At 63.8% G+C, this 26,776-nt stretch overlaps 2 protein-coding genes across 3 annotated transcripts in view; one reads left to right on the top strand and one right to left on the bottom strand.

The window, feature by feature from the left end:
• The window catches only part of BOP1 (BOP1 ribosomal biogenesis factor), a 101,510-nt gene that overhangs the window by 63,672 nt on the left and 11,062 nt on the right, over positions 1-26,776 (top strand). The gene's annotated exons all lie outside the window — the stretch shown is intronic.
• On the bottom strand, positions 1,042-11,938 carry SCX (scleraxis bHLH transcription factor). The gene is made up of 2 exons (XM_005291140.4): positions 11,116-11,938; positions 1,042-1,654 (listed from the first exon to the last, which is right to left on the bottom strand). The coding sequence occupies exons 1-2, from the start codon at positions 11,635-11,637 to the stop codon at positions 1,616-1,618; spliced, it is 561 nt and encodes a 186-aa protein (XP_005291197.1). The 5' UTR covers positions 11,638-11,938; the 3' UTR covers positions 1,042-1,615.

Consider the following 26,776-nt stretch of genomic DNA (forward strand, 5'->3'; position numbering starts at 1 on the left):
AGCCCAGGCAGTGTCCCATCTCTCCCTGGCAGGGGAGCAGACCTGCCAGCTCCAGCCATGCACCTCTGGGGTGAGGCCAGGGCTTTGGTGCACAGACCTTCAGCCCCATCCCCTCTCGGGGCAGGGAATGCTCTCCTGCCTGGGCAGCGAGGGGGACACCAGGTGCCCTGGCCCAGCCCTGCTCTTGTCCTCCCCCCGCCCACCCCCATGTTGTGTGCTGCTGCTGCTCTCCTATGGCCTCACCTTCTCATTTCTGGCCTCTCGCTTTCCTCCCTACGCAGAGCCGGGCTCCGGGGCCACTAGCGCTTTGAGTGGCTCCCATGAGAGGCTCCGTCTCTGCCAGCCTGGAGCCTTTCAGAGACGGGGGTGCAGTGAGTGCTCTGGGACCCAGCGGTTCGGTGCATTCCCATTGACTAAGCCTGGATTCGCCCCGTGATTCACACACCCCCCGGCACTCTGGCTTCGCGGTTCTGCTGGTGACGTGAGTGGGAGCCCAGCACTGTCTGGGCCCCCTGGCTCCAGGGGGTGCTTCCCTTCAGCCTCTCCGAGCCAAGCGGGGCCAGGGGAAGCTTTGCAGACAAGCAGAAAACCCAGAGCCCCTCACCTGCTGCCGAAGAGGCTTAGAGCATGGTCTCCCGTTGCGGCTTTTGCTCTGCCTGGCGCTTTTAACTGATCCCGCCGAGTCCTACGTGTGTAATTTATTTCCCCAGGAAACTACGCTCAGCTGCAGCATCTGGTTTTCACTGAGCCCCTGCGTTTTACCTGGGTCTCCAGCTGCATTTAACTGGGCCGCATGGGGACCAAGCATCGCGCCACGGGTCTGCACGAAAGGCCTGCTGGCTTCCGGTCCTGAGCTCTGGCCACTCGCCCCCCCCAAAGCAGCAATGACTCTGTGGCCGGAGCCTGGGGCTTCGCCGGGGCCGTAGAGCGGGAGCCCGGGGCCTGGGGGGACGGCTGTGAGCAGACACTGGGGAAGGGAAAGGAGAGGATGACTGTGTGGCGCGGGGCAGGGCTTGGAAGGAAGGGAGCTTGTGCCTCGTCTCTCAACCATATTCGTTTTAATTATACAAATTACTCCGGCTTTATATTATTGTATCAATGACATGAACCACCAGCATGTATTGATCAAGCGCAGCGACTGGGACTCAGGGGACGGGACGGGGCGGAGGAGCGGGGTATTCGGTACATAGTTTTTTCTAGCGCTGCTCAACAAAACCCGGCGAAGGGCTGTGTCCTCCCCAGGAGCAGTCCTGGGTCATTCCCGACATCGGGGCAGGACTTCCCGTCCAGGGAGTCTGCAGATCAGCTTTTCCGCCCCTCTGGTTCACTGGGCGGGGGCTGGCGTTGCCTTCGCTGTCGCACGCCGTGTCCTGGTGCCGCGGGCGTGATCCTTCGAAGTCCTGCCGTCTGTGGAGCCTTCTGGAGCTCCCAGGTCCCTGTCTGCCATCTGCCACCGCAGCCCGGCCAGGAGGATGTTTGGTGTGTCCGGGGCCGGCGCGTTCCTCCGGGGGCAGCTCTCCGTGGCAGCAGGGGGAAGGCAGGAATGTCCGTGTCTTTGTTTGGTGTGTGTGGCTTTTCCATCCCTCCTCCTTCCGCTCCTCCTTTCCGAAACGGTCTAGCTCCGAATCGCCGTCTTCCTGTCTCGGTCTTTACTCTGCAAAGGGGGAGAGGCCGAGTTAGAAAAACACACCTGGACTGGGATCCTGGCCAGCCCCCCATCTCCAGCAGGCATCTGCCGCCGTCTCCCTGGGGCTCTGCTCTCCCTAGAGGAGCAGTGGAACGGCTGCCATTGTGTTTGCCCTGGTTGCCATGCTGGGCATTTAAAGGCATCACCTGGCTACGCGCTCGTAGCAAGTGCTCTGACAGCCCAATTCACCCTGTTCCCCTGTCTGGTCTCTCTCCGCCCACGATGCCCGGACTCGCCTCCCTGCCCCGTGTGTCCCGCAGCCGGTCTCTGCGCCATGTCCCTGTCTTTGGGCTGTCCTGCTGCCCACCGCCCCGCCTGAGCGCTCCCCCGAGTCCGAGAGCAACCCTACAGCAAGCTGTGTGGCTAACAGAGCCCCTCTCGGGACCCAGACCGACCCCCCCGGCATCCTTCCCTGCCTTCCGGTGGCCACCGGGGCACGTGGGACAGCAGGGTCAGGCCCTGACGCTGCTCCTTGGGGTACAGCTCCGGCCCTCGGTTTGTCCATGAAGCACCTTGCAGGCGGTCACAAAACCAGCCCAGGCACAACCCCTCCTTGCCTTCCCTTCCCCGGCGGTGGCCAGCAAGTCACCGAGGGCGAGGGGACCGCTGCTGGGGCAGGCAGCTCAGCGGGGGCTTGCTCTACCGCTGGGCTTCGCTGCAGGGAGCGTGTGCGCCTGGGGTGGGTCTCGCCCGCCAAGGCCGTGCCCCCAGGCTGGGGAGTTGGGTGGCAGTTCTGCGGCTTGCTGCAGGAGTCTCCCATGTCCCCCGGCTTTCGGCAGGGTTTGCTGCACCGCCGCGGCTCCCCGGCTACTGCACATGCAGCCTCTGTTCCACCGGGGGGGGAGTTCAGCTCCGAAATGGTCAAATTAAATTTCCCAGATGTTCAGGCCCCAGGAGTTCTCGTGCTGTCTGGAGAGGAAATGGGGATTCGGAAAATCCCGCCTCATATTTTTTCCCCTATCACCTTGCCTTTCCGCTGCCATTAAGTGCAGCAGGAACAGTAAATTACAGGCTTGAGGAGCCGGCCCATCTTGCAGATCCGGCGGGGGGGAAGGAAAAGGCATCCAGCCGCCATGCACCAGGAAGGGGCGCCGGCTGACTCAGGGCTCCGGCTACCACGCTGGGCAGCGGAGTGTCCGGGCCGGGTGCTTGTGTCCTTACTGTCCCACCTGCAGGAGGCCTCTGCAGCCATCCGTAGCCCAACTGCTGGGCCATTGGCCGCACAGAGCCACAAGCCCAGACCGCGGCTCCCCCCGGCACTCTCAGGACACTGGGCTGGCCAGCTGTTAGCATCGCACCCCCACCCCCAGCTGCTGGGTCATCGTCAGGTGCCAGGGCTTAGCAAGTGATTTAATGCCTGCGGGGGAGCGGCTGCCAAGACCCAGCTCTGCTCGGGGAGAGCTCCAACGCCGTTAGCAGAGCGGGGATTTTCCTTACGGGGCCGCGGGGGCCATGGCTTGTATGTGTGTTACCCAGAGAATAGACGCAATCACTTCTCAGCACTGCACCTGTGAGTTCCCCTTCGCGCTGGTTAACCCCAAACCGTTCCCCGTCCCTCCCAGGTCCTTGGCTGTGAATCCACCGGGCCGTGCTGGGGAGGGTGCCGAAGCCGTTCTGGGTGGACCAGTCCCAGCCCAGTCCTGGGGAATTGTCAGCATTCCTGCCTCTGACTCTGGAGTGGGGGGAGGCGGGTAAAGTACCCCCAGGCTGCTCAGCTGGCGCTCAGGGGTGCCCCCACCACAGATGGGGGGCGGTAACCAGCTCTGGCGGCTGGAAGGGTCATTCAGCCTGGAGCCGGTTCGTTCCTAGCCAGGGTCTCTCCAGCCCAGTCCGGCTGGGATAGGCAGCGGTTCTCTGGCGTTGCAGGGGCGTGGGGTGTTGTCACCAGTAATGTGTAGGGGGGTGTGCCCCCTACTCCACTCCAGTGCCTTCTGAGGGGCTGCCAAGCTCTCTGGGCCCATCACAGGTTGTGGGTTCCAGGGCGTCCGGTCGTCCTGCCGCTCTGGCTCAAGGCGCAGGTGCCCTGAGGAAGGGGCCTCCCTCCTCCAGGTCTCTCCGGGCCACAGGTACCAGCGGGGAGGCCAACGCCAGGCTGACTCAGTCTGTTCTGGGCACCGGGGTGGGGGCATTTCCAGGGTTAATCGTTTCCCCTCCTCCAGCTTCTGTCTGCCCCTCTCCGGAGGGGTGCCGATGGCACAGAGTGGGCAGGGGGTAAGGTCCGTGCCGGCTGTGCCAGTCCTGTCCGGCTGTCCCCTTCCTGGTCTCTTCCTCCTGCTGCCTCGGGAAGCTGGGTCGGAACAAAGCGTCCCGCCTCACTTGGGTGGCTGAGGTGTGGTTTGCTCAGAAACTCCCCTCGCTTGTGCCCCCAGCTCTTCAAGGAGAGGCTGATTCCCCCACTCTCTGTGCCACTTCACCTCCCGCCGAGCTGTGGACCCCACGCAGCCACTCCTAGAGACCCAGCAGCCTGGGCGGCCTTCCTCAGCAGCCCTGGGGTGGAGCTTTCTGGGCCAGCCGACTTGCAGATCCAGAACCCCTTTGTGCTGCCTCTTGGTTCTCCTGCGGTGCCGGGCTGAGGGGATGGCTGCGTACCTGCGACGAGTGCTTTGTGACGGGCTCTGCCGGTCTCGGTGCCGGGGAGCTAGGCAGAGCTGGCCTCTCTCTACGTCCCTGGCCCATGGGTTCTTAATAGCTGCTGTCACTGTCCAGTTACCCTGGCAGCTCCGCTGGTCTTCCACATCCCAGCCTTTTACCCTGCCCTGAACTGTCCGGGGCGCCCCACTGGGCAGGTTCGTGTGTGACAGGAGCCCTGGGGTGGGGGCTGCCCATTGGCCCTGCAGGGCAGAGAGACCCGCCAGCCCCGCACGGCCTCGGTGCTGTGATGGATTTGCCGGTGCTGGGAGCTGCTCTGCATACCCTTAGCTAATGCTTCCCACGGGCCTGTCTCGTTCGCAGCCAGGGTGCGTCCCAGCCCCTGTGCGGTATAAGCTGCCCTCTGTTGGGGAGTCGTGCCGCAGGCCGCCCGGGGACTGACAGGCTGGGGGCTAAGTGATTTCCTGATTTAGTTAGTGTTGGTCCTGCTGTGAGCAGGGGGTGGGACTAGATGACCCCCGGGCTCCCTTCCAACCCCGGTATTATATGGTTCTGTCCCAGCTGTGTGTGAGGACTGGCCATGGGAGGACCCCATCTCTGGCCTCGTCTCCGCTCGCCTGGCGCCTGTGCACCTTCGGTCACGTTGCCGGGCCTGGGCTTGGACACAGTGAATCAGCATCCCACAAACAGCCCCAGCCCCACCCGCCCTGAGTGGCCAGTCAGCAGCAAGGAGCCCCGCACGGCTAGTACCACAAGCAGCGGCCCAGGACAGCTGCTCCTGAACCTGGCTAGGAGCCCCCCTGCCGTGAACGGGGGGCGTGGTGCCAGCCCTGTGCAGCGTGGGAAGAGCGCCGACCCGCATGCCACTCCTAATGGGTTTCCAGAGCCGTCGCCTGAGCCACCCCCCATCTGTCTGGTCAGATCCGGCCCATCGGATCGCGCCCTGGACTCACTTGGGGGTCCAGGGCTCATCGCTTAGGTCTTTCCATGTCCCTCCCAAGGGCCTAGCTAAACACGGAGCCCATCAGGAACTGCTTTTCCTGAGTAACTCCCTGTGTGGACACGCTGGTTCCAGAGTAAGGGGGCCTCGCTCCTGAGTCACGTGGCCCACAGCATTGAGCCCTGCCGGTGGGGCAGCCCCCCAGTGAGCCGTGCTCTCCCACCTCGGGAGGGCAGAGGGGCCTGGCAGAGCGGGGCGCCTGGCTCGGACACGCTAGGAGCTGTGGAAGCAGATAGTAGAGCGGTTTCCCCAGTCGCCCCAGAGGCTTGGTGGGGCTGTGCTGCCCGGGGCCAGGCATCTCTCGGGGTGGAGGTGGTTTTCCAGCCGGTGGGGAAGGTTACGGGGATCTGCCAGGGGGCGGGGGCGCAGAGGGCCTCGTCTCCCCCTGAAGCGGGTTTTCCAGGCCTTATTCCTGCTCCTGGCCTTCCCTGCTCTCCAGGCATCTTCAGAGGCTGCTCCGTTCCCAGGATCTCCATGTTCCCTGGAGTGGTGCCCCAAGACCTCGCTTTCCAGGCTGTAAATTCTGTGCCCCCTGCTCCATCTTTCCAGAGCAGATGGTGACTCTCCCCTGCTCCCCCGGACAGTAGGGGCTGCGGTGCTGCATTGACTGGCTCCGAGGAGAGCCCGGGGCCCCAGGGCCTACCCCTGCCGGCGCTCTCAGACACGCTGGCGTGTGGCTGGGCCTGAGTCACGGGGCCGTCCCAGGAGCAGTTTCTCTCCTGAGCTGATGGCAGAGCCAGGCGGGCGCCTTCAGCCAGGGGCCTGGCAGGGAGCTGCGGTTCTGTACAGGTCAAATCTGCTCCAACATCAGATGGGGGAGGGGAGGGGGACAGCCCTACGCTGTCCCATGGCCCAGCGCAGATGGCCGTGCCCAGCATTGCCGTTCCCGTGGGGCTCGTCCTGCCCTGCTGTGGCTGTCTGCAGCCCTACGGTGCAGTGCTGGCCAGACGCGAAGGGAAATGGACTGTCGCGGGCTCGGCTCAGAGCACCAGAGACGCTCCCGAGGTTCGGTGGGGACACGCCAGCCAGCTCTGCCACCACCCTTCCCGTCTCACCGCCGGGGCCTGAGGACAGAGCGTTGGCAGTGTCCCTTTCTAAATCGCTAGAGGCACCTGTAACGCTGCTTCCCCTGCTAGTCCCTGGGTGGTCAGAGCACATGGAGCCGGGGCCCAGGGAGCTTGGTCAGAGCCACTTCCCTTCGGCTCTGCGGGGTCTGCTCGTGTACCACAGTGCAGTGACTCGGGGCCCTGGGAATTCCCACGTCCCCGGTGCCAAGGCAGTGCAGCTCCCTGGGAGAGCGGGCTGTAAGCACATCAGAACGGCCACACTGGGTCAGAGCAAAGGTCCATCTAGCCCAGTATCCTGTCTGCTGACAGTGGCCAGTGCCAGGCGCCCCAGAGGGAATGAACAGAACAGGGAATCATCCAGTGATCCATCCCCTGTCGCCTATTCCCTGCTTCTGGCAAACGGAGGCTAGAGACACTAATAGCCATTGATGGACCTATCCTCCATGAATTTATCTAGTTCTTCATTGAACCCGGTTATAATTTTGGCCTCACAACATCCTCTGGCAAGGAGTTCCACAGGTTGGCTGGGCGTTGAGCGAAGAAATTCTGCCTTTGGTTTGTTTTAAACCTGCTGCCCGTTAATTTCATGGGGTGACCCCTGGTGGTTGTGTGACGGGGGCTGCAGGCGGCAGAGCGGGCACAGTGCATGCGTGGAGGCGGGAAGGAGGTGCGCTCGTTACCGAGAGCTGAGCCCTGGTTTCCCTCTCCCCGTGCTGTGCTCACAAGACCCAGGCGAGTAGGAATGCCACGCCTCGTGTTTTCCCATCGCTCCTGCCTGGTCTGCGCGTTCCCTTAGCGCTGCGTGTGCGTCACGCAGCCGGGGGGGGCAATCTGGCACAAGCCACGAGGGGGGCGCGAAGCCAGGCCTCCCTCCCAGGCCCCTGCCCCATGAAAGAAGGGGGAGCTGCGGCCGTTTTTGGGGTGGGCAGGGAAAGAGCCAGCAGGCTCCCGCTTCGGCCCCGGCCTCCTGCACGTTGCAGGCTCAGTCCCAGTGCAGCGTAAGGCCCTGTCCTACCCCTGCAGCGAGGGTCGCCCAGCCCTGCGTGAGGCGTGGAGCTGAGCGTGGCATGGCCGGGTGGGGGTTAACGGGAATCATTTTACGGGAACGTCTCCTGCCCTGGGTGCTGAGGTGAGAGTCACAGCGCCACCGTGGGAAGCCACGTCACCCCTTGTTGGTGGGCTGGGAGCCTTACCGAGCCTCTCGGAGAGGTGTTCATAGCGCCTGTGGTGGAGACACGGCAGGAGCGTCAGCTGGTTCGTGCCACGTCCCAGCCCCCGGAGGTATTTGCAGCTGTGCGGGACCCTGCCTGAGCTCCTCCCAGGCTTCACTGCGTGGCTCCTGCCAGCCAGCAAGGGTCTCCGCTCTGTGTGCCGCGCTCTCCTCCCCTGCCCCAGCCTGGACCCAAGCCCGCTGGTTTCCTGCAGCCCCAGGCTACGTGCCGAGCTGCGCCCTTTTCGTTTGGGGTGAGGGTGCGCGGAGGAGTGAGGGCAAAGCTAGCCCGGGCCTGGGCTCTCCCTGCGCCTTGCATCCAGCTCCCGCAGCTCCTTTCCTGGTGGGCTCATCTCCTCCCCACCTGACTCAGCCGCCGGTGGAAGCTCTGCGTGTCGCCGTTTACAGGGGGGATTTCGTACTTGGCACATACCCATCAAATAAATGTAAATGTCTGTGTACACCGGCACATGGGCAAATTGCCCTGCCGGTGGGCTCTGCAGTGAGGGGATCTCGTGTGTGTGTGTGTGAGACACGTTTTCTACGTCCGAATCGCTGAGCTCTTCCTGCCCGTGTCTGACCCCTGGCATGTGCCTGGGCAGCGGCTCTGGTTTTTAGAGCGCATGGAAAGTGGGTTTATAGGGAGCTGATTTCTCAGACTGTGGATAGCGTCATCGTTCAAACACTCAGCAGCCGAGAGAGTCCCTTCCAGGCGGGCCGGTCCCTGGGATGCTGTCTTTACAGCTGCCGAGAAGATTAATTTCACTACCTGCTAGGTGCTGAAAGCCCTGCGACTGAAGACTTGGTCTTCGCTGCTGAAAGCGGGCGGGGGGGGGGGTGATTTTTAGAGCAAGATAACAAGCCCAGAGAGTTCTCCTGCGGGAAAATTTGCCGTGGAGACCAGGCAAGATCAGCACTCTCCCCTCACGCAGGGTTTCCCTCGCAGCAAAACTGTCCAGCAGCGGGATAGCTAACGTGCTACTTTAGCCCCTGGCAAACGCACCTTTTCTCCGGCCTGCGTGAGAATCCAGCCAATGGGCCAATCTTAGAGAGTGGTCTAGAAAAGCTAACGGTAAAGCAAGGCTGCCGCTCTCAGCTCAGGGCTTGGGCAGAGCGGAACTTTTCCATGCCCTTGGCATGGGGTGGTCAGGCTGCCCAGCGCGGGCGGCTCTAATGAGACGTGGTTTATAGGAATCAGGGTGAAGGTGCCAGCCAGAGGGGGAACGTAGCGCTCCGCGAAGACGGGCGGACGGTGGTACACAAAGCACAGGGCTAGCAATCAGAAGGCGGGTCCGTCGCGGCTCTGCTGGGTACGAGGCGTCCCACTGTAAAATGGGATCTTGCTGACCTGCCTCGGGGGCTGGGCTAGGAGGCTGAATTCCTGCGTACGTGGAAGTGCTTTGAGATCCGTGGCCGCGGATTGCACTCAAAGCAGGGTGCTGAGTCACGGCTCGAGGGGGGCTGTCTCTGAGCACTGACTGGAAGTGGTCCCTTGCTGCCGTCGTCCCCCCCATCCCCCCGCCACTCGTCTATGGTAACTGGAGGGGAGAGGAGGGATGTTTGAGGGCTCTCTCCAAGGCCCCCCCAGTTGCTCATGAATCTCCCTTCCCCGTCGCCACCGCTTTCCAGGCCCCCTGAGGCTACGTATGGTCAGATTGGGCAGGGAGCCGCCCCCAAAACCCCTCTGGAGTGTGCCTGCTTGGGGAAGGGACCCACAAAGGGGTTTCAACCCCCCCTTGCTGGCGAGTGGGACAGATCTGCCTGTTTGTCCCTCGGGTTTCACTCCTGATCAGCGGTGCAGCAGCCTCCGGCGCCTGAACTAGGCTGTTCTGTAACTCCCTGCGGCAGGTTCCCTGGGGTGACCCGGGTGCTGGGACTTCCTCAGCCCATCCCTCGCTCCCGCGAGGCCCCAAGCCACCCTGGCAGGCAAGTCCTGAACTTACAATGGTAAAGACGAGGAGCGAGAACTTTCCACCTGCCCCCTGCCAGGGCGCGCCTCCGAGGGCTTCAGCACCGTGGGGCAGCCTGGGCAGGACGCTTTTAAAACCCCTCTCCCTGGGGGCTTGAGATGACTGCGTCCTCTGCAGATCCGCTCCCCTCCCTCCCCCTCTGACGGGGGTGTGCCCCAGCCCCAGGGTCTCACCTGCACACTGCCATCGTGTGTGGGAAAGCCCTGCCCAGGGGTCTGTGCTGCTGCTCCTGCCCCACTCTCTGCTACTCCGGGGGGGAGCTGCTCCCACTTCTGCTGGGGGCTAGGGGGGGCAGCTGCCCACACCACGTCTCCCTGCGAGCTGGTGGGCTCGGGTGCGCAGCCGCTCTGGCTCCTCGGGGAGTCCCAGCCGAGCAGCTTTTGTGGGCGCGTGTGCCTAGTCCAGTGAGACGGGGACCTTCTCACATCCCCCTTCTCTGGGACCCCTTGAAGTGGGCTGTGGGGCGGGTGGGGGTCCCTGCGGAGCCATGCTGTGCATGACTCCGGGGCAGCAGGTGAGGGCTGGGCACGTGAAGTCACTGCCAGAGGGCAGGTGCCAGGCAGAGGCCACGTTCCCCAAGTGCTCTGCCCTGCCTGGGGAGCTGCGTGCCCGCCGCAGCTGAGACCCGCCCTGGGAGAGGAGAACCGCGCCCAGACACTGGAGACCGGTGTAGACTGGCGTAGCCGGGCCCTGGTTCTGCATGCCAGGGAGCAGCGTGGCACAGAGGGGCCAGTGCAGGCCCGTTGGCATGCCTGCCCTTTCTGCAGGGACCTGGGTCCCTGAGTAGCCAAGGGGAGGGCGCCAGAGTGGGGCTTGTCAGGCGCATTCAGGGGGCCATTGCCTTGGTACCAGCTCTTCCAAGTGCCATTCTCTCTCCCCCACCCCATCAGGTGTCTGTCCAGCTCCCCAAAACGCCACGCTCTGCAGGCACGCATTGAGCTCTCCAGGGGCTGGAGCTGGCTAGCAGGGGCCGTGGGCTCCCTAGAGCAGGTGGGGCCGAAATGCTTAAAGCCCTGGAGATGGTCAGTACCGAGACTGGGCTCGTCCGCCTCCTGGCGTCGGCCTGCGCAGTGCTAATGAGGAGACAGCGCTCTGCAGACGCGTTCAGCCGTCCCCTGAGTATGTGAGCTCTAAAAGTAATCTCTGTCCCCCAGAGAGAGTCTCTCGCTCCCGCCTCCCCCCAGCAAGTACGGGCAGGCGTTAGCAGCAGCCGGCGGGGGCTTTGGGTAGAGCAGCTAGGTATGCCGGGGAGGAGCGGGATTGGCTGGGGCTCTCTTTCTGCCTTGCCCGAGGGGTCTGGTTTGCACCAGATCCTCCCCAGCTAGTGTCAGTGCAATTCCCAGCGTGACAGGGATTTCCTCCTGCTGGCTAGGTCCCGGCTCTGGCCCTGCCGTCTCCCCCACGCTCGCCAAGCGCCAGTCCGATGGCAGAGGCGCTGACCTAGTGCTAGCTGGAGGCGCCGAGCGCCCCCGGGGCGGGCGGAGGGGCAGGTTCCGCTCTGGGCCGGGCTCTCGTCGCTCCCCCGCCGGCCTAGCTGGGGACCCCGGCGCGCAGCCCGAGGGCGCAGGAAGAAAGGCCGAGCAGCCACTTACCAGTTTCCTCTGGTTGCTGAGGCAGAAAGTGCAGATCTGTTTGGGCTGAGAGTTCTCGCTCTCCCGCAGCGGGGGGCTGCTGCCGCTGCTGTGGTGGTAGAAGCCGGGGGTGGTGTGGCAGGGCTGGCCGTCCCCGCAGGCCTCCCCGACCAGCAGCACGTTGCCCAGGTGGGAGATGTAGCTGGAGGCCAGCCGCAGAGTCTCGATCTTGGAGAGCTTCCTGTCGGCTGGCTCGGTGGGGATGAGCGTCCGTAGGGCGGTGAAGGCGGTGTTGACGCTGTTGGTGCGGTCGCGCTCCCGCGCGTTGGCCGTGTGGCGCTGCCGGGGCTCCCGGTTGATCCGGTTGGATTTCTTGCTGCTCCGGCGCTTCCCGCCCTTGAGGCCGTAGGGGCCGGCGTCCAGGTGGTAGGGCTTTTCCTCGGAGCTGGAGCTCTCGCTCCCGTTCTCCTCATCCTCGGATAGCATGCTGATCTCGGGGTAGAGGTACCGGCTGGGGGCCGAGCGCAGCATGGCGAAGGACATCTCGGGGCGCACCTGGCACGGGCGACGGCGGGCTCCCCAAAGTTCCTCCGGCACCCGAAGGACTCAGCTCCACTCACTCATGCTGCCTCCGTCGCTGAAAGCCCTGGACCCCAAAGCCGGCGAGCCACCGCCTGCCTCCAAAGGCTGGGGTTTCTCCGCTGGCTTTCAGAGCGAGATCCCACTTCGCAGCGCCGGGATTCCTCTCCCTCCGTTTCTCCAGCCTCGGCGGCCCAGAAGGGGTTAAGTCCCCTCACGGTAACAGCTGGCGTTCCTTTCTGCACACATGTGCAGCTGAAGGCGCGGAGTGTGGCAGGAGCCGGGAGTTTTATAGCACCAGCCAGTGGTCAGCCAGGCCCCTCCCCCTGCTCCGCGCAGCCAGAACCGGATCCCCGCAGATTCACGCCTACCTGAGCGTTAACCCTGAGAGCACGGGCCGGGCAGGGAGCGGCCCCGGGGCGCTTGGCCCAGCAGGTCTGTGGATTTCACCTATTGACTCCCGGCCTCGACTCTGCTTGGAGTGTGTGCACGCGTGTAGAGACGGACACGTGCCCATAGAACCACACGTGTGTGTGTGTGTGTGTGTGTGTGTGTGTGTGTGCACACGCACATGTCTCTCCCTCCGCCTCTCTCCCCTGGGGACTCTGGCACGTCCCGATACCCCCGTGTCTGCTGTGCGGCCCCGTCCATCCTTGGGGAGCCCTCGGGGGTGTCCAAACGCAGCCTCCCCGCCGGAGGTGGTGGCTGGGTGGGAGTGGTGCTGTGCAGCAGCCTGTGGGGGCTCGTGTGGAGTGGGGGGATGGGCTGGGAGCTCTCAGAGAGAGGGGCTCTGATGGCTGGGGAGCCGAGCCCCACAGAGCTGCTCCCTGCAGTGTGACCAGATCGGCCCTGCTGCTGCAGCTAATGGGGCAGAGCGGGAGCGTTAACCTTCGAGGAGCCAGCCGCTAGCAAGGGCTGCGCAGAGGCCACGGCTCCGCACACCGGCCCCTTTAAGTTCCTCCCTCGGTGCAGAGCTTGGCCGTTATGTCTCCATCAGCTGGCTAGACGCCTGCCTGCCTGGAGCCCCCTCCTGTCCTGGGGACGTGGGCCAGGAACACCTGTTAAAGGAACAGACCCTCTGTGCAGCACACGCCAAGCCGGCGTGCAAGGCAGCGTGTGCCAGGGACACCGGGGTCACTGCAGCAGGGATCCAGGGCTCGACCGATAGCCCAGGCCCTGCCTTGCTCCTGGAGGGTGGGTGCTTCCTGCCTCGCTGCTGCCACCGGGGGCAGTGTGGGGGGGGCGGCTGTGTCCTGCTTGCAGGGCCCTGAGCAGCCACGGAGCAGTTAAAACGTGCGGGTGGTGGCAGTATAACCCACCCCCTCGCGCACACCCACCCCCCCCGAAGCAGCAGAGGGGCCTTCCTAGCCTGCCTGGCGGTGTGCTGGGCCCTCAGCTGGAGGGGAAAGAGAGGCAGGAGCCAAATGGGTCAAATCCAACCCCTGGGATCAACCCCAGGCAGGGGTAGATTAGTGGTTTGTGGGGTCCTGGGCCAGAGCAAGTAGGGACCCCCCCCCCGCGCTCCTGCCAGGGAAATGGGGTCACAGCGCAGGGGCTTGCCCCGCTCCCCAGCAGGGGCACTGGACAGTCGGGGGGCTGGGGTGTCCATTTTTCTGGGGGGCCCACAATTGGCAGGGGCCCCTGGACACCGGCCCTGTTGGCCCATAGAGGAATCCACCGCTAACCCAGGAAGGAGGAGCAGCGGGCCGGGCTCCAAGCGTGCACCTCGCTACGGAGCTGCCCTACCGCCGGGGGTCACAGCGGGAGGTGTGCGGGGAGGAGGGTGCAGACAGTAGAGGAAGGCCCCGTCCGGTTGTGCTGCACTCGGGGTGCGAGTCGTGCAGCGACCGGCCCCTCCAGAGGAAAAGGCCATAGACGGCAGGCATTGGGGGAAAGCCAGAGACAACGCTGGACCCCCCCACCCACCCTCCCGCAGATGCCTGGCTGGGCCCCGGGCTGCTCAGCCTCCACCTGCTCCCACCGGAGACGATGGACTGGGTGGGGATCACGTCTGCTGGGCACGGGGCTTTCTGTCTGCAGTGGCTAGGAGCCAGCCCGTCCCTTGTGCTCAAGCCAGGCGCTGGATTCCTCCCTGCGGGGCCGTCTCTGCGCGTGCTGCAGGGCCCTGGCTCCCGTCTGCACAGTGACTCGGCCTGAAGGCCAGGGCCGCTTAGTCACTTCCCAGGCTGGGATTAACCTATGCGTGGCCTCCCGAGAGAGAGGGCCCTTTTCGGGCCTGTGCAGAGAGCTTGGGGCTGCCGCGGGGGCTCACGGGATGCTGGGATATCGCATGGGGTGGGGAGTGCCCAGCGCTCCTGGGCCGGACCCCGCTTGCAAGGACCAGCTTGGTATCAGTAAACGTGGATAAACCCTGACTTCACTGGGCGCACCCAGACCGGCACCAGGCACTGTGAGGTAGAGGAGGTGGGCTGCCGACGAGCTCGCGGATGGCTGTGTGAGGCTGACAGTCGCCGTGTCTGCTGCCAGGACATAACTAGTGTCTGACCCCCCCGTCTGAACCCCCCTTCACTCGCGCAACTGGGAAACCGTAAATCCCTGACGAGCTGAAGTGCTTGGAACTAAACGGCTGTTGTGCGTGGAAATGCTAGCGATGGGCGTTGTGGGAACGGGGCGGGCTCGGCCTGACAGCGAACAGATGCAAGGGACAGATGCAGAGTGGTAGTGCAGGCTGGCAAGCTGAGCACGCCCCCTGAACTCTGCAGGAAAGGCAGAGCCCCCATCCCCCCAGCACGCTCCTGCATGTAGGGCTCTGGGACACAGCTCCACCGGAGCTGCCCCAGAGGGTGCTCCCAGGCCAGGTGTCTGCGGGCAGGGGGATAAACGCTGGCAAGGAAGGGGTAAGACAGTGATGCGGAGAGTGGGGCCTGGGAGCTGTCCCAAGGGCGGCTCTGTGTCTCCAGCCCGGGCTCTTGTCTGAAGCCAGGCAGGGGCGCGAGGTGGGCACCCTCCAGGGTCTCTGTCTCCAGCTGAGCCCGGGGGTGCTCTGGTCTCTCCTGTCTAGGGCTCAGAGCCTGCCAGGTGGGGCGCCGTGTAGTGCCCGATGGCTGGGGAGAGACCTCCCTTTCTGCTGGCCGGGCCGGCCCCTTTGGGAGAGGGGCTGGTGCAATGGGCATGCGTTGTTCTCTGGGCCGCCCTCTCTCTCCCTGCCTGGCCCCGGGGCTGGCTCCTCGCTAATGACCTCGTCCTGGTCAAAGCTCAGAACCCACGTTCCAGCCTCAGTCGCCTGGCGCAGCATCGACCACACTCGTCTTCTGGAAGTCGGGTCCCCCCCCCCGCCCTCCCCTGGCTTCCACGACTCCGTCCTCTCTCCGTTCTCCTGCCTCTAACGCTCCTTCAGCGTGTCCCTCGGGGCTCCTCCTCACCCCCCTGCAGCCCACGGGGCTCCGTCCTTGGTCCCCGTCTCTCCTCCCTCCGCATCTTCTCGGGGCAGCTCCTCCACACACACACTCTCACTGTGTGGGGACTCGCGGCGCTGCCCCTGCCCCAGACCTGCCAGTTTCTGTCTCGGCCCATCTCTCTCTCCTCGTGCATGTCCAGCCATCACCTCCCACTCAGCAGGGCTCAGACAGAGCTCTTCATCGCCTGTCCTCCCCACAGCCTCCCTTTTACCCCCCGTGACGGCCAGAACCTGGGGGTCGACCTGGACGTTTCTCAAGGGCCTCACAGCCAGGCTGTGTCTGAGTCTTGCCAGTTCCTTCTGTGCAGCATCTCTGGGATCCGGCCTCTCCTCTCCGTCCACGCAGCTAAAACGCTCCCCCAGGCTCTCACCAGCTCACGTCTCGATTAGTGCAACCTCCAGCTCTCTGGCCTGGACGAACGCAGCCCTGCCCTGCCCCACAATGCTGCTGCAGAGCTCCTCCTCCCGGCCTGCCGCTTGGACCAGGTCACCCCCTCTTCGCTCCCGCCACCGGCTCCCCTGCTCTGCCCCGTCAGACACGAGCGACTTTCCTGCCCCGTCACGGCCCGTCCGGTCACCTCGTTCGGTGCCGCTCAGTCCAGGCTGCCAGCCTCCAGCGCCCACTGGTGACATTTTCAAACAAACCCCTTCGTGCTTCTCCCAGGTGCCCCCCGGTGCTGTGGGCTCGTCGCTGGTCTGGGGGGCCTGGTAGAACTCGCCACATGAGACTCCAGCTGCTCCCCTTACTCCTGGGGCAGAGGGAGCCGCCCGTCTGGCTCTGGCCCAGTGCTCGGTCGGCCCAAGGGCGCCCCAGGGCCTCGATGGGCCAGGACTAATAACGGTGCCCCCACCCCAGTGCTGATAACGGACTGGGGAGGGTCTCCAGCCCCTTTACTACCCACGCAATTGGAATCTGTCCGTGGCTCCCCCAGCTCGGGGCACCCCGCCCCCCACCCTGTCCTGTGAGCCACAGTGCCTGGGGCAGGTCATGCCCCCCAGCCCGACACACAGATTGTCGAAACTGCCCAAAGGAAGGCCGGGGTGGTCCCTGCCGCACCGGCCTGAGAAGTGCGACCACAGGCCTCCAGCTGCCCTCATGCGGTGGCCCAGCCTGCGGAGTCTACGTGTCCCAGCATGCAGCGCCGCCCCTTGCTGAGTGCAGCCGGGCCCCACTGCATGCTGGGCCCCGTGGTCCCAAGCGGCCGCGCTCTGCTCCTCTACACTGGCCGGGTGCAGCCCTCGGGCGCGGGCAGCTTTGCTGGTCTGAGCAGCTCTGCTCCCAGCTGCCTGGGGTGCTCGGTTCTCTCTCACCGGAAGGTCCAGGGGACTAGCAGTGGAGGCTGCACCCAGATAGGAGACAGCCAGAAACGCGCACGCCATTGGGGCAGCCTGGAATTTCAGCCCTCCCCCCGGGCAGTGCCCATGTTAACTAGCGGCAATTGTTCATTCTCCAGAAATGAACATCCCCTCTGCTGCGGAACCCTTCCCTTCCCTTCCCTTCCCTTCCCCTGCCTTCCCGGGCGAGCTGCATCTCCTGCCCCGCCACTCTGACCTATCGCTTCTCCCCGCCACGCAGCAGTACTGCCAGTCATCAGCAAACTGCCAGCGGCTTCTGAGTGCCAACCCATGCCCCCTCCTTCCCTGGGCCTGCGTTGCAAAACCCATCTGCTAATGAGCTAGCTTTTCTCGAGCATCCCTTAACCAAGGGCAGCCCTGAGCCGTTTGCCCTGCTCGCTAAAGTGAGACGCACTTTAACCATCACAGAAATGCAACTCCCTCTGGGGTGACTGCAGCCGCCGTATGTGAGCCATGCAGCAGCCCTACGCGCAGGTGAATTTAAAGAGGCTGGCGTCCGATTACCAGTGCTGGAATCAGGCCAGGAGCTGGAGCTAACACACGGATTTCCAGAAACTCTGCATCTTCATCAAGCACAGATGCCAGGACTGGTCCCTCACAGCACCCTGTCCCCCTGCATGATTCAAGCAACTGCCTTACCATCCCCCTGATTCCAAATATCAGAGTCTGGGCCTTTTACATGCTGCTCTCAAGACTGTCTGGTGGAGTCTGAAAAGTCCCTGCTGGGATCCATCCCCTGCCCCAAGTTTTATTACCGGGGAGTTTGGCTTGTCTGCCGGAGGTGACGCCCTGGCCAGCCTGCGCCGTGTGGACAGAGGAGCTGCTGTGTGGGGCAATGCCTTTCGGGCTGCCTCTCTGGCTGGCGGGGGGTTTGGGGACAGGCCCCAGGGGGCAGCTTGGATTGCTTTCCCGGAAAATACAAATGGGACCAGGGTTCTGAGAGCTTTTCCCACCCCAGGCAGGCGTGAGGGACGCGAGGCTCAGGAGCTGCTGACCCTCCCTGGGGTGGAGGGCGCCTGGGAGATGGATGGCCATTACCCCAGCCAACCCCCGCTCCTGTTGGGCAGCCTCCAGTTCTGTCTGCCCCCTTCTTGCCCTGACCGAGCGTCATTCTGAAGGGCAGGGCCCATTCAGCCCCTTCGCTGAATCCTGTTTTCCTCTCGTCTGTCTGGCCCTGCAGCCCAGAGTGCCAGGCCTGTGGGCTGTCCGTGGCTGAGAGCGCTCGCCCCGTCCCCTCTCTCCTCCACGTGGACCGGATATTTTCAAGAAAACGCTGTGAAAAGAATCTTTCCTACGACGCTTTCCAGCTGCCAGGAATGTGCGTCTAGGAATGCCTGGGCCCGTCCAAGAACAACTTCCAGCCGTGAGGCTGAGTGACGGCAGCCTCACGCGGGGGCTGCCGGCCGCTCCGCTCGCTCGGGGAGCTGCGCTCGCTGGAGGTGATGTGTTAACTACACAGGACGTGGCCGGGGCCGTGTGAGAGTGAGCGCTCGCTACTGCTGGCTGCAGGGCCCGCTCGTTAGAGGGATGTTCCGGTCCCAGCACTGCCAGGGGCAGATCCGCTCGGCTAGTGCGAAATGGGGCTTAGAACGGTTAGCGACACGCAGCTGGAGGGGTGGGGGAGGCATAGCTTGGCTGCACCCCTGGAGCCAACTCTTCAACACCCCTACGTGCGTCAGCCTCTGCACCCCTGGCCCGTGCGCCACGTCGGAAGCACCGTCACACGGCTCGAGATGCAGTGTGTCATGCTGGCCCCTTTCCTCCCAGAGTCTTTGCCTCTTCAGCCAAGGGGAAGGCGGCTGCATCGTGGAACTTGGGGCCATGCGGGGCCCCTCCAGGCTGGTACCCACCTCCACTTCCAGGGGCAGGGACCCTCCCAGCTCGGCCTGAGCCCGGCCAGCACCACGCACCGCCTAAAGCTCGGAGGGGGGAAGTGGTCCCAGAATGGGCCAGCGTGAAGCGTAGGGAGGGTAGACGGGGCTGTGGGCTAGGACAGGGCTGCAGGTCAGCAAGGACACACACTGGGGCTGGTCTGTGGGGCCAGGAGAACACTGGGACCTGGGGCTTGTCTTGGGAGGGGAGGAACTCCCGATACGTAGATGTTAACGTTCGAAGGGACCATTATGAGCTTGTCTGACCTGCTGGCCAGGGAACTCCCCCCGTCCCTCCTGCCTCCAGCCCGTCCATCACTCCTGGCTGGACGAGAGCAGATGGTCTAGGAAGAGACGCCCGGGTGGTGGAGAATCCAGCGTGCCCTAGGTGAGCTGTTCCAATGGCCCTCGCTGTTACAAATCCGCATCTCGTTTCCAGTCTGAGTTTTTTACCTTCAGCTTCCAGCCCCTGGATTTTCTGCCAGGCGAACCGGCCACCTGCTGTCGGAAATCTCTTCCGCGCCGGTGCTTGTGGAGCGTGATCGGGTCACCTCTCGACCTGCTCGGGGATAAGCTAACCAGACACAGCTTGACGTCTCCGTGGGACTGGGTGAGACCCGGGTCGCTGCTTGCCCTGGTGCCGTTCTCCAGCTCAGCTCCACCACCTTTGAGCAGACGATAGTTCAAATCCGCCTGAGCTAGACGCTCTCCGCGGCCTGTCCACCTGCTCCCCGGGAGCCTGCGAACCAAGACCCTGGTAGCCAGCGACGGGGCATGTCACCACTGCGTCTGCAGCTCCTTCCAACGTGCTGGAGCCCTGCAACGCCGCAGTGGCTGCGCTGCCCTGCCTGGCGGCTGCCTCCAATTCAGTCACACCAGTGAGATCTCCCCCGGGCAGACACCCCCGGGTGTGCCGGACCCCGGAATCATCTGGGTCTCGCTGCACCAGCTGCAGGGCACATTGCCCAGTTCATCCCTCCACTGCCTCGGCCAAGGAACGACCGGTCCCGGCTCCCAACGTGGTGGCAGGCCGCCGTTCCCTTGGTTCTGCCGTTGGCATCTGGGTCCGAGGACCTTCCCCGGGAGCTGCTGGTGGCAGGTGCTGCTGTGTCGTTGGTCCAGGGCCCCCTGCTCTGGGACCCCCCACCACTAGAGGTCGGGGGGAGCCAGAATGGGCACAGGGCCCTCCGGTCCCTCCATCACTGTCTGCAAGCAGCATGGCCAGGCCGCTGAAGAGGACAGTGCCGGCTGACGAGCTGCCGCTGCTCGCGCTGCGCACACAGAGCCTGGAGAGCCTGTCTCCTCTCACCCGCCCCAGTCCAGGTAGCCCGGAGCACGAGGGTGGGCAGCGTAACACCCACGGTCTCTGCTCCCCTCCAAGCCGTTGTTCCTTCCTGTGTGCGCAGCAGACGGCTCCCGTGGCCCAGCCACTCCTGAGTGGGAAATTCCTGGCCGAGTCCCAGCGGGGCCGGAGCACGTCCGGCGCTGACGTGTGCGCGGAGCGTGATGGATGTGGCCCCAGGGGCTGCTGCTCTGCCTCCGCGGGGCCCCTGGCCTCTTTCCTGGGGAGGCTGTGTTGTGCTGCAGGTGTTTATGGGGACCAGATGGTGCAGCCGAGTGAGCGTGACCCCTGACTGCAGAGTGTGGGGCGCAGGTCACGTTCGCACCTTCCTCCCGGGTGGGGGGGGGGCTCTGTGCCTGGGGAAGCACAGAGTCTGCTCCTCAGTCCAGCCCGCTGGCCCCCTCCTCGCCGGGCAGCCTGTGCCCTGCACGCCTTGGTCGTTAAACACCCCCGAAAGCTGCTAATTGGGGGCTGGCTCTGCTCAATGTCACGGAGTCTTGGGGAACTCAGGGCCCTGCACCCCCGGCTTCCTGCGATTCACCATGACTCTCAGCCAGCCAGTAAAGCAGAAGGTTTATTTGGATGACAGGAACACAGTCCAAGACAGGTCTTGCAGGCACAGACAACAGGGCCCCCCTCAGTTAGGTCCAGCTTGGGGTCCCAGGGCATCCCAGCCCCCCCCTTTGGGGGGTCAGAGCCATCTCTGCCTCCCAGCCATCTCTCCAGCCTCCTTCCAGCCTGCTTCCAGCACTCTCCTTCAGCGACCCCTCCCACAGCCTTTGTTCAGTTTCCCGGGCCCCGGAGTCATCTGACCTCCAACCCCCTCCTGGGTTCTCATGTTACAAGCTCAGGTATGTTCCCTTGGGCCGGCTCCCATCCCCCGATGCAGACCATCCTAGTCACACTCCCCTGTCAGCATTCACACACCCCAGCAAGAACAGTCCCAGTTCGTCACATCTCTCCCCCCTTCGAGACCGAACTGAGCAGGGTCACTTTAGCCAGTGACCCGGGGAAGTTCGAACCTACCCCCGTTCCCATGGATGCCCCCGCATCCCTCCAGTTCCTTGGTGAGAATTACACCAGGCCCCTTCCGTTCCACGCCCCCCCTTAGGTCGGGGGTGCTTGATGGCACTCGCAGTTCGCATGTGGGAAGGTTTATGCGGCCTGTGCCCTTTTCCCACCCCCATACCTCTGGGGTTCCAACTGGGCTGTGGTCTTCTCCCAGCGCTCCAGTCTGGAGGTCTGTGCTTTGGGCTCTCTTGGTTTAGAGCCGCCCTTTTAACCTTGGCCACCCTCTGGAAAGGATCCTTTATGCTGGGCAAGGGTCCTAAAACTCTTTTCCCCTTGTCCCAGGCCTTCCTCCCCCTCTGACAGGGGTCACAGGATCCGCAGTACTGTCGGACAGTAACAAAGACCCCAGGCCAGTAAAAGCTCCGTAGCAGCCTCTGCTGGGTACGCCAGGTTCCCTGGTGCCCTGAGAGGGGAATGTCATGGGCCCGGCACAGCAGCTGGCGGCGATACTTCTGGGGTACCACCAGCTGCCTCCTGATCCCCCCTGACTCCATTTTCCCTGGGGGAGCCCATTCTCGGTACAGGAACCCCTTCTCCCACAGGAACCTTTTCCGGCCACCTCGTTCCATGGTCTGTACCGCATTGAGGTCGGCCAGGTCCCTTATCTTCCGCAAGGAGGGGTCTCTCTGTAACTCGGCCTGGAACTCAGCAGCTGGGACAGGGATGGCCACCTGCTCTTTCTCGCCCGCTGGGTCCGAAGCTGCAGCCTCCCTGAGCCGCGTCCCTGGGCGTTCCCTCCCCACCAGGTTAGGGTCCTGCGCCTCAGGCAAGGCACCCCCCCCAAGGCCAGGGCGCAGGGCCCCTCGCCGGCTCTGACTGCGGGTCACAACCAGTGCCTTTTGGGGGTTGCTTGGCCAGTTCTCCAGGTCCCCCCCCATCAATACCTCAGTGGGCAGATACGGGTGTACCCCCACATCCTTGGGGCCCTCCTTGGCCCCCCACTTCAGGTGTACCCTTGCCACGGGCACTTTGACTGGTGTTCCGCCCACCCCCGTCAGGGTCAGGTAGGAGTTGGGCACCACCTGATCTGGGGCCACCACCTCGGGCCGGGCCAGCGTCACCTCTGCGCCCGTATCCCAGTATCCATTGACCTTCCTCCCATCCACCTCCAGGGGAACAAGGTACTCTCTCCGGAGGGACAGCCCCGCGCCCACCGTATAAACCAAAAACCCTGAGTCTGGGGCATCCAGCCCCCTAGAGGAGCTGGCCTGGGGCCCTTCTCTCTCTTGAGCAGTTGATAAGCTGCCAGCCCCTCTTGCGTGAGAAGCCTGCCCCTCGTCCGTCTGGGCCTCTACCAAGTTAACCCTATGCGGGTTCGGTCTGCTCAGTCTGTCCTTGAGCTTGGGGCACTGGGCCCGAACGTGGCCTCTTCGGCCGCAGTAATAGCAGCTCATGTCCTGTGGGTCCCCTCGAGCCGGTCGGTTGTCCCTGACGCTGGGCATTCCCCGTGGGAGGGGATTCCCCATATTCCCTCTTTGGGAGGTCCCAGGGTGACTCTCTCTCTGCATCACGGCGGGCCTGTTCCTTTGGGGCTCCTCCCTGCCACCCCCTGACCGGCTCTTTACAAACTCATCAGCCAGCTGCCCGGCGTGTCGCGGGTTCTCTGGCTTTCTGTCCACCAACCACAGCCTCAGGTCGGATGGGCACCGCTCATACAGTTGCTCCAGTACCAGCAGTTTAATCAGGTCCTCCTTCGTCTGGGCCCCACCAGCCCACTTGCTGGCGTATCTTTCCATGCGGACGGCTAGTTGCAGATATGAGATCTCAGGGGTTTTATCTTGACTCCGGAACCTTCCCCGGTACATCTCAGGAGTCAGCCCAAACTCACGTAGCAGGGCCTTTTTGAATAGTTCGTAGTCCCCTTTCTCTGCCTCTCCCAGTTGGCGGTACAATGCCACGGATTTGGGGTCCAGTAAGGGGGTAAGGACCCGGAGTCTGTCCGCGGGATCAACCCGGTGCAGCTCGCAGGCCGTCTCAAAGGCCTCCAGGAAGTCATCCATGTCCTCCCCCTCCTTGTATGGGGCCATGATGCACTTATCAAAGCTCCGTGCAGTCCTGGGTCCCCCCTCACTCACCGCAGCCGGGGGTTCGCTGCCCTTCAATCTCGCCAGTTCCAGTTCATGCTGACGCTGTCTCTCATTCTCCTGTCTCTGTCTCTCTTCATGCTGTCTTTGTCTCTCTTTCTCCTCCCGTTCACGCTGACGCTGTCTCTCTTCATGCTGTCTCTGTTGTTCACGATCCTCCAGCTCCCTCAGTTTTAGCTCTTTCTCCCATTCCAGCCAATTCCGCTCCCCGGATGCCGAACGTCGCCGGGAGGCTCCTCTGCTGGCCGGCGGGCTTCGCCGGGGGGACCCCCTGCTGGCCGGGGGAATCACGGCGCCTTCGGTATTTGCTGGGCTCCTCCCCACCCTTCCCCTAGGCATAGGAAGGAGGGGTCTCGGGAAGCCCTCAGCAGCCGGCTGACCACTCCCAGCTGGGACAGACACTGGTGCCTGCGCTGCATTTGCCAGGCTGCTTCCCTGAGACACAGGGATCAGTTCATTCGCGCGATCTTCCGCCTCCAGCTGGGCAATGAGCTGTTCTTTGGTGAGCCTCCCAATGCGCAGCTGCCTCTGCTTGCACAGCTCCACCAGGTCGCTCTTAAGCCGCTTGGCATACATCTTCCTGCTGGCCACTCACCGGCCTGTGTGCTCACAGCTCCCCACAGTTCCCAGGGGGACCCCTAGTGTGCCAGCCCTTCTCGAGGTCACCGCCTCTCTGCCAGGGTCGAGCTGCAGACTCCTCCGCCCCTGGGACCACTCGCTGCGATCCCCCCGGGGGACCCTGTTACTGCAAAAGTCCTTCTCGCTGGTCACACACTCCCAGGGGTAATAACCGTCTCTCTCCCACTCTTCAGCAGGCCTGGTCCCCGTCAATCCCCCTTCGTTTTACTGCTCCCCAGTCACTTACTGCAGGAAGCGCCGTCCACGGGGTGCAGTAGATCCCACCGCTGCCACCAGTCGTCACGGAGTCTTGGGGAACTCAGGGCCCTGCACCCCCGGCTTCCTGCGATTCACCATGACTCTCAGCCAGCCAGTAAAGCAGAAGGTTTATTTGGATGACAGGAACACAGTCCAAGACAGGTCTTGCAGGCACAGACAACAGGGCCCCCCTCAGTTAGGTCCAGCTTGGGGTCCCAGGGCATCCCAGCCCCCCCCTTTGGGGGGTCAGAGCCATCTCTGCCTCCCAGCCATCTCTCCAGCCTCCTTCCAGCCTGCTTCCAGCACTCTCCTTCAGCGACCCCTCCCACAGCCTTTGTTCAGTTTCCCGGGCCCCGGAGTCATCTGACCTCCAACCCCCTCCTGGGTTCTCATGTTACAAGCTCAGGTATGTTCCCTTGGGCCGGCTCCCATCCCCCGATGCAGACCATCCTAGTCACACTCCCCTGTCAGCATTCACACACCCCAGCAAGAACAGTCCCAGTTCGTCACACTCAACCCCAGGCCCACCAGGCGCCTCGAGAGGGGGCGAGCGGGAGCCACCGCTGGCCCCGAGCCTGGCCCAGTGCGGAGACACGATGAGTGGGTTGGAGGCAGGTCACAGCCGTTGGCCTGTTGAATGCAATGGGGTGCTTTCCTGGGCTCCCTGCAATGACAGGGCACCAACCCCATCCCCCTGCTTCCCTCTCCTTTAGATGGTCCCAGCATGCACTGCTCCCTGGAACCTGCGGTCAGTGTTAAGGACGAGGCCGGCCGGGGTGACTGACGGAGGGTGTGCTGCATACCCTGGGGCGGCTGTCCGCGTTCTCGGTACGGTTAATTGTGTGTGTTCAGAGGAACGGCCATGTGGGATCAGAGCCGAGGGGCAGCTAGGCCGGGCTCCAGGCTCTGACAGGGGCCAGCCCCAGAGCCTGCAGAGGAAGGTGCACGAGCCCCCCTGGAGCAGACGTGGGACCCTCCCCCCACTGCGTGCACGTGTGTGTAACCCAGTGGCACGGCCCCGGTAGGTCTGTCTCTGGGCACGTCTGTCTGTGCAGGCGCAGGGGGAGCGGGCCTGGCGGCTGAGGCCTGGAAAACGTGGGGCTCGCTCCTGTGTGAAGGACGGGCGCTGGAACGTGTTCGGCTGACCAGCCCCAGCCCCTGCCCGTGTGCTAATGGGGACCACCCTGTGCGGCAGGTAACGAGCCGCACCCTGTATGGAAGGAGCTCCCTGCAGCCTGGTCATGGTTCCAATCAGGAAGCCGTTAAGGCCTGGTGCGGTCAGCGAGGCGTGCCAGGTGCTTACCTTGATGATGTTTCCCCAGCAGGCAGCGGAAGGCTGGGAACGCTCTGCTGGCTGAGGGGGGGTTGCGGGCGTATTGCCCCCGGGGCTCCTTTGTTCCCTTTAAATCCGTAGTGAGCAGGGATTGCTCTGCTGTGCTGACGACCATGGGCAGGATGGGAGCCCCCGGAGCCGCCTGCGGAGCCCGGGGGCTGGGCACCACATGCCCAGCGTCTGCCCAGGGCCTTCGGCATGCTAGGGCTTGGGGTCCTGGCTTTGCTGCTGGCAGCTTTGGGGCCTATTTATCAGTCTCCCCCCACTGCAGGGGCCTGTGGCTCCGTTCCCTCGCCCAGGGCTCTGCGTGCTGCCGGCGGTGTGCTGGAAGAACACGGCAGCCATGGAGCACGGCGTGGGGGAGCCGGGCACACCAGTGGGTGTCACGGAGCGTGTGGGAGACAAGGCCCTGCACCCCCGGCTTCCTGCGATTCACCGGGACTCTCAGCCAGTCAATAACACAGAAGGTTTATTAGACGACAGGAACACAGTCCAAGACAGGTCTTGCAGGTACAGACAACAGACCCCCTCAGTCAGGTCCATCTTGTGGGGGGCAGGGAGGCCAGAGCTCGGTCTGGGCGCCCCTCCATTTCCCCAGCCAGCCCCAAACTGACTCACACTCCAGCCCCTCCTCTTTGGCCTTCGTCTCTTTCCCGGGCCAGGAGGTCACCTGATCTCTTTGTTCTCCAACACCTTCAGTTGGCATTTTTGCAGAGGAGGCCCAGGCCATTAGTTGCCAGGAGACAGAGTGTCGGCCATTCTTTATGCAGACAGCATCACACTGGCCCTCTCGCGCTCTGCAACAATCACACACCCTGATTCCCCCCACCTAGACACCTAAGAAATGCATAGGGGAAACTGAGGCACCCACACAGTATTCAGAGAAAACATTAAAAACATTCCCACTTCGTCACATCCCACTGGGTCACAGCTGGGGTTTGCTGCACGTCCGCTGGGAGGGCACAGAATGGCTTCGGTTTCTGGAGAGAGAGTCTTTGCTGGGCACAGGACCCTTCTCCGTGCCCATTCCCCTGCAGGGCAGGGCAGGCCGGCTGGGGCGTGAGGGTGGGGCCTGGCTGGGGAGAGCAGAGCCGGAGGGCGCGCCAGCTGCAGGGGTGTTTGCAGCTGAGGGGCGAGGCCCCCAGGCAGGAGCCTTTCCTAGGGGGCTCATCCCCCATCTGCACTCGTGTTGGCCGCAGAAGTTTCTGCCATGGAGGGTGCTGACGCCGCGGCCGGCTGTCTCCTAAGCGTGCACCGGGGCGCCCAAGCTTTGCCCATCTGAAGGTCACCTTGGCAAGCTCCCGGCACTCCCTGGGCTGTCGAACGCAGTCACAGCCATCTGTGTGACCCTGCAGCCTGTCGAACCGATAGGTCCCCGCAGGCCTCACGCCATTTTGACCAAGGTTTTTCAAGGCAGGCCCAGCCAAAGGAGAGACGTGAACCTGGGTCTCCACCCAGGCAGAGCAGAGCGCTGACCTGCAGCCAGCCGGAGGGGTGGGGGTGGGGGTGGGGAGCCAGGACTGTGTGGGTTGCTGGGGTGGAGGCAGGGGCTGGGGCGGGCACACAGGTGCAGTAGCACGTGGACTGGAGGAGGAGGAGCCGCCGTGCGGGATGCTGGGGTGGAGGCGGGGCGGGGATCTGTTAGAGCAAGCATGGGTCTGGGATCCTAGAGCGTAGGGTTCCAGTCCCCGCCCAGCTCTGTCAGACCCACACGTCCCTTCCTCTCTGGCCCCACTTCCCCCTCTGTGGCAG

Source organism: Chrysemys picta, chromosome 2 (genome assembly GCF_011386835.1).
Source record: "Chrysemys picta bellii isolate R12L10 chromosome 2, ASM1138683v2, whole genome shotgun sequence".
NCBI lineage: Eukaryota > Metazoa > Chordata > Testudines > Emydidae > Chrysemys > Chrysemys picta.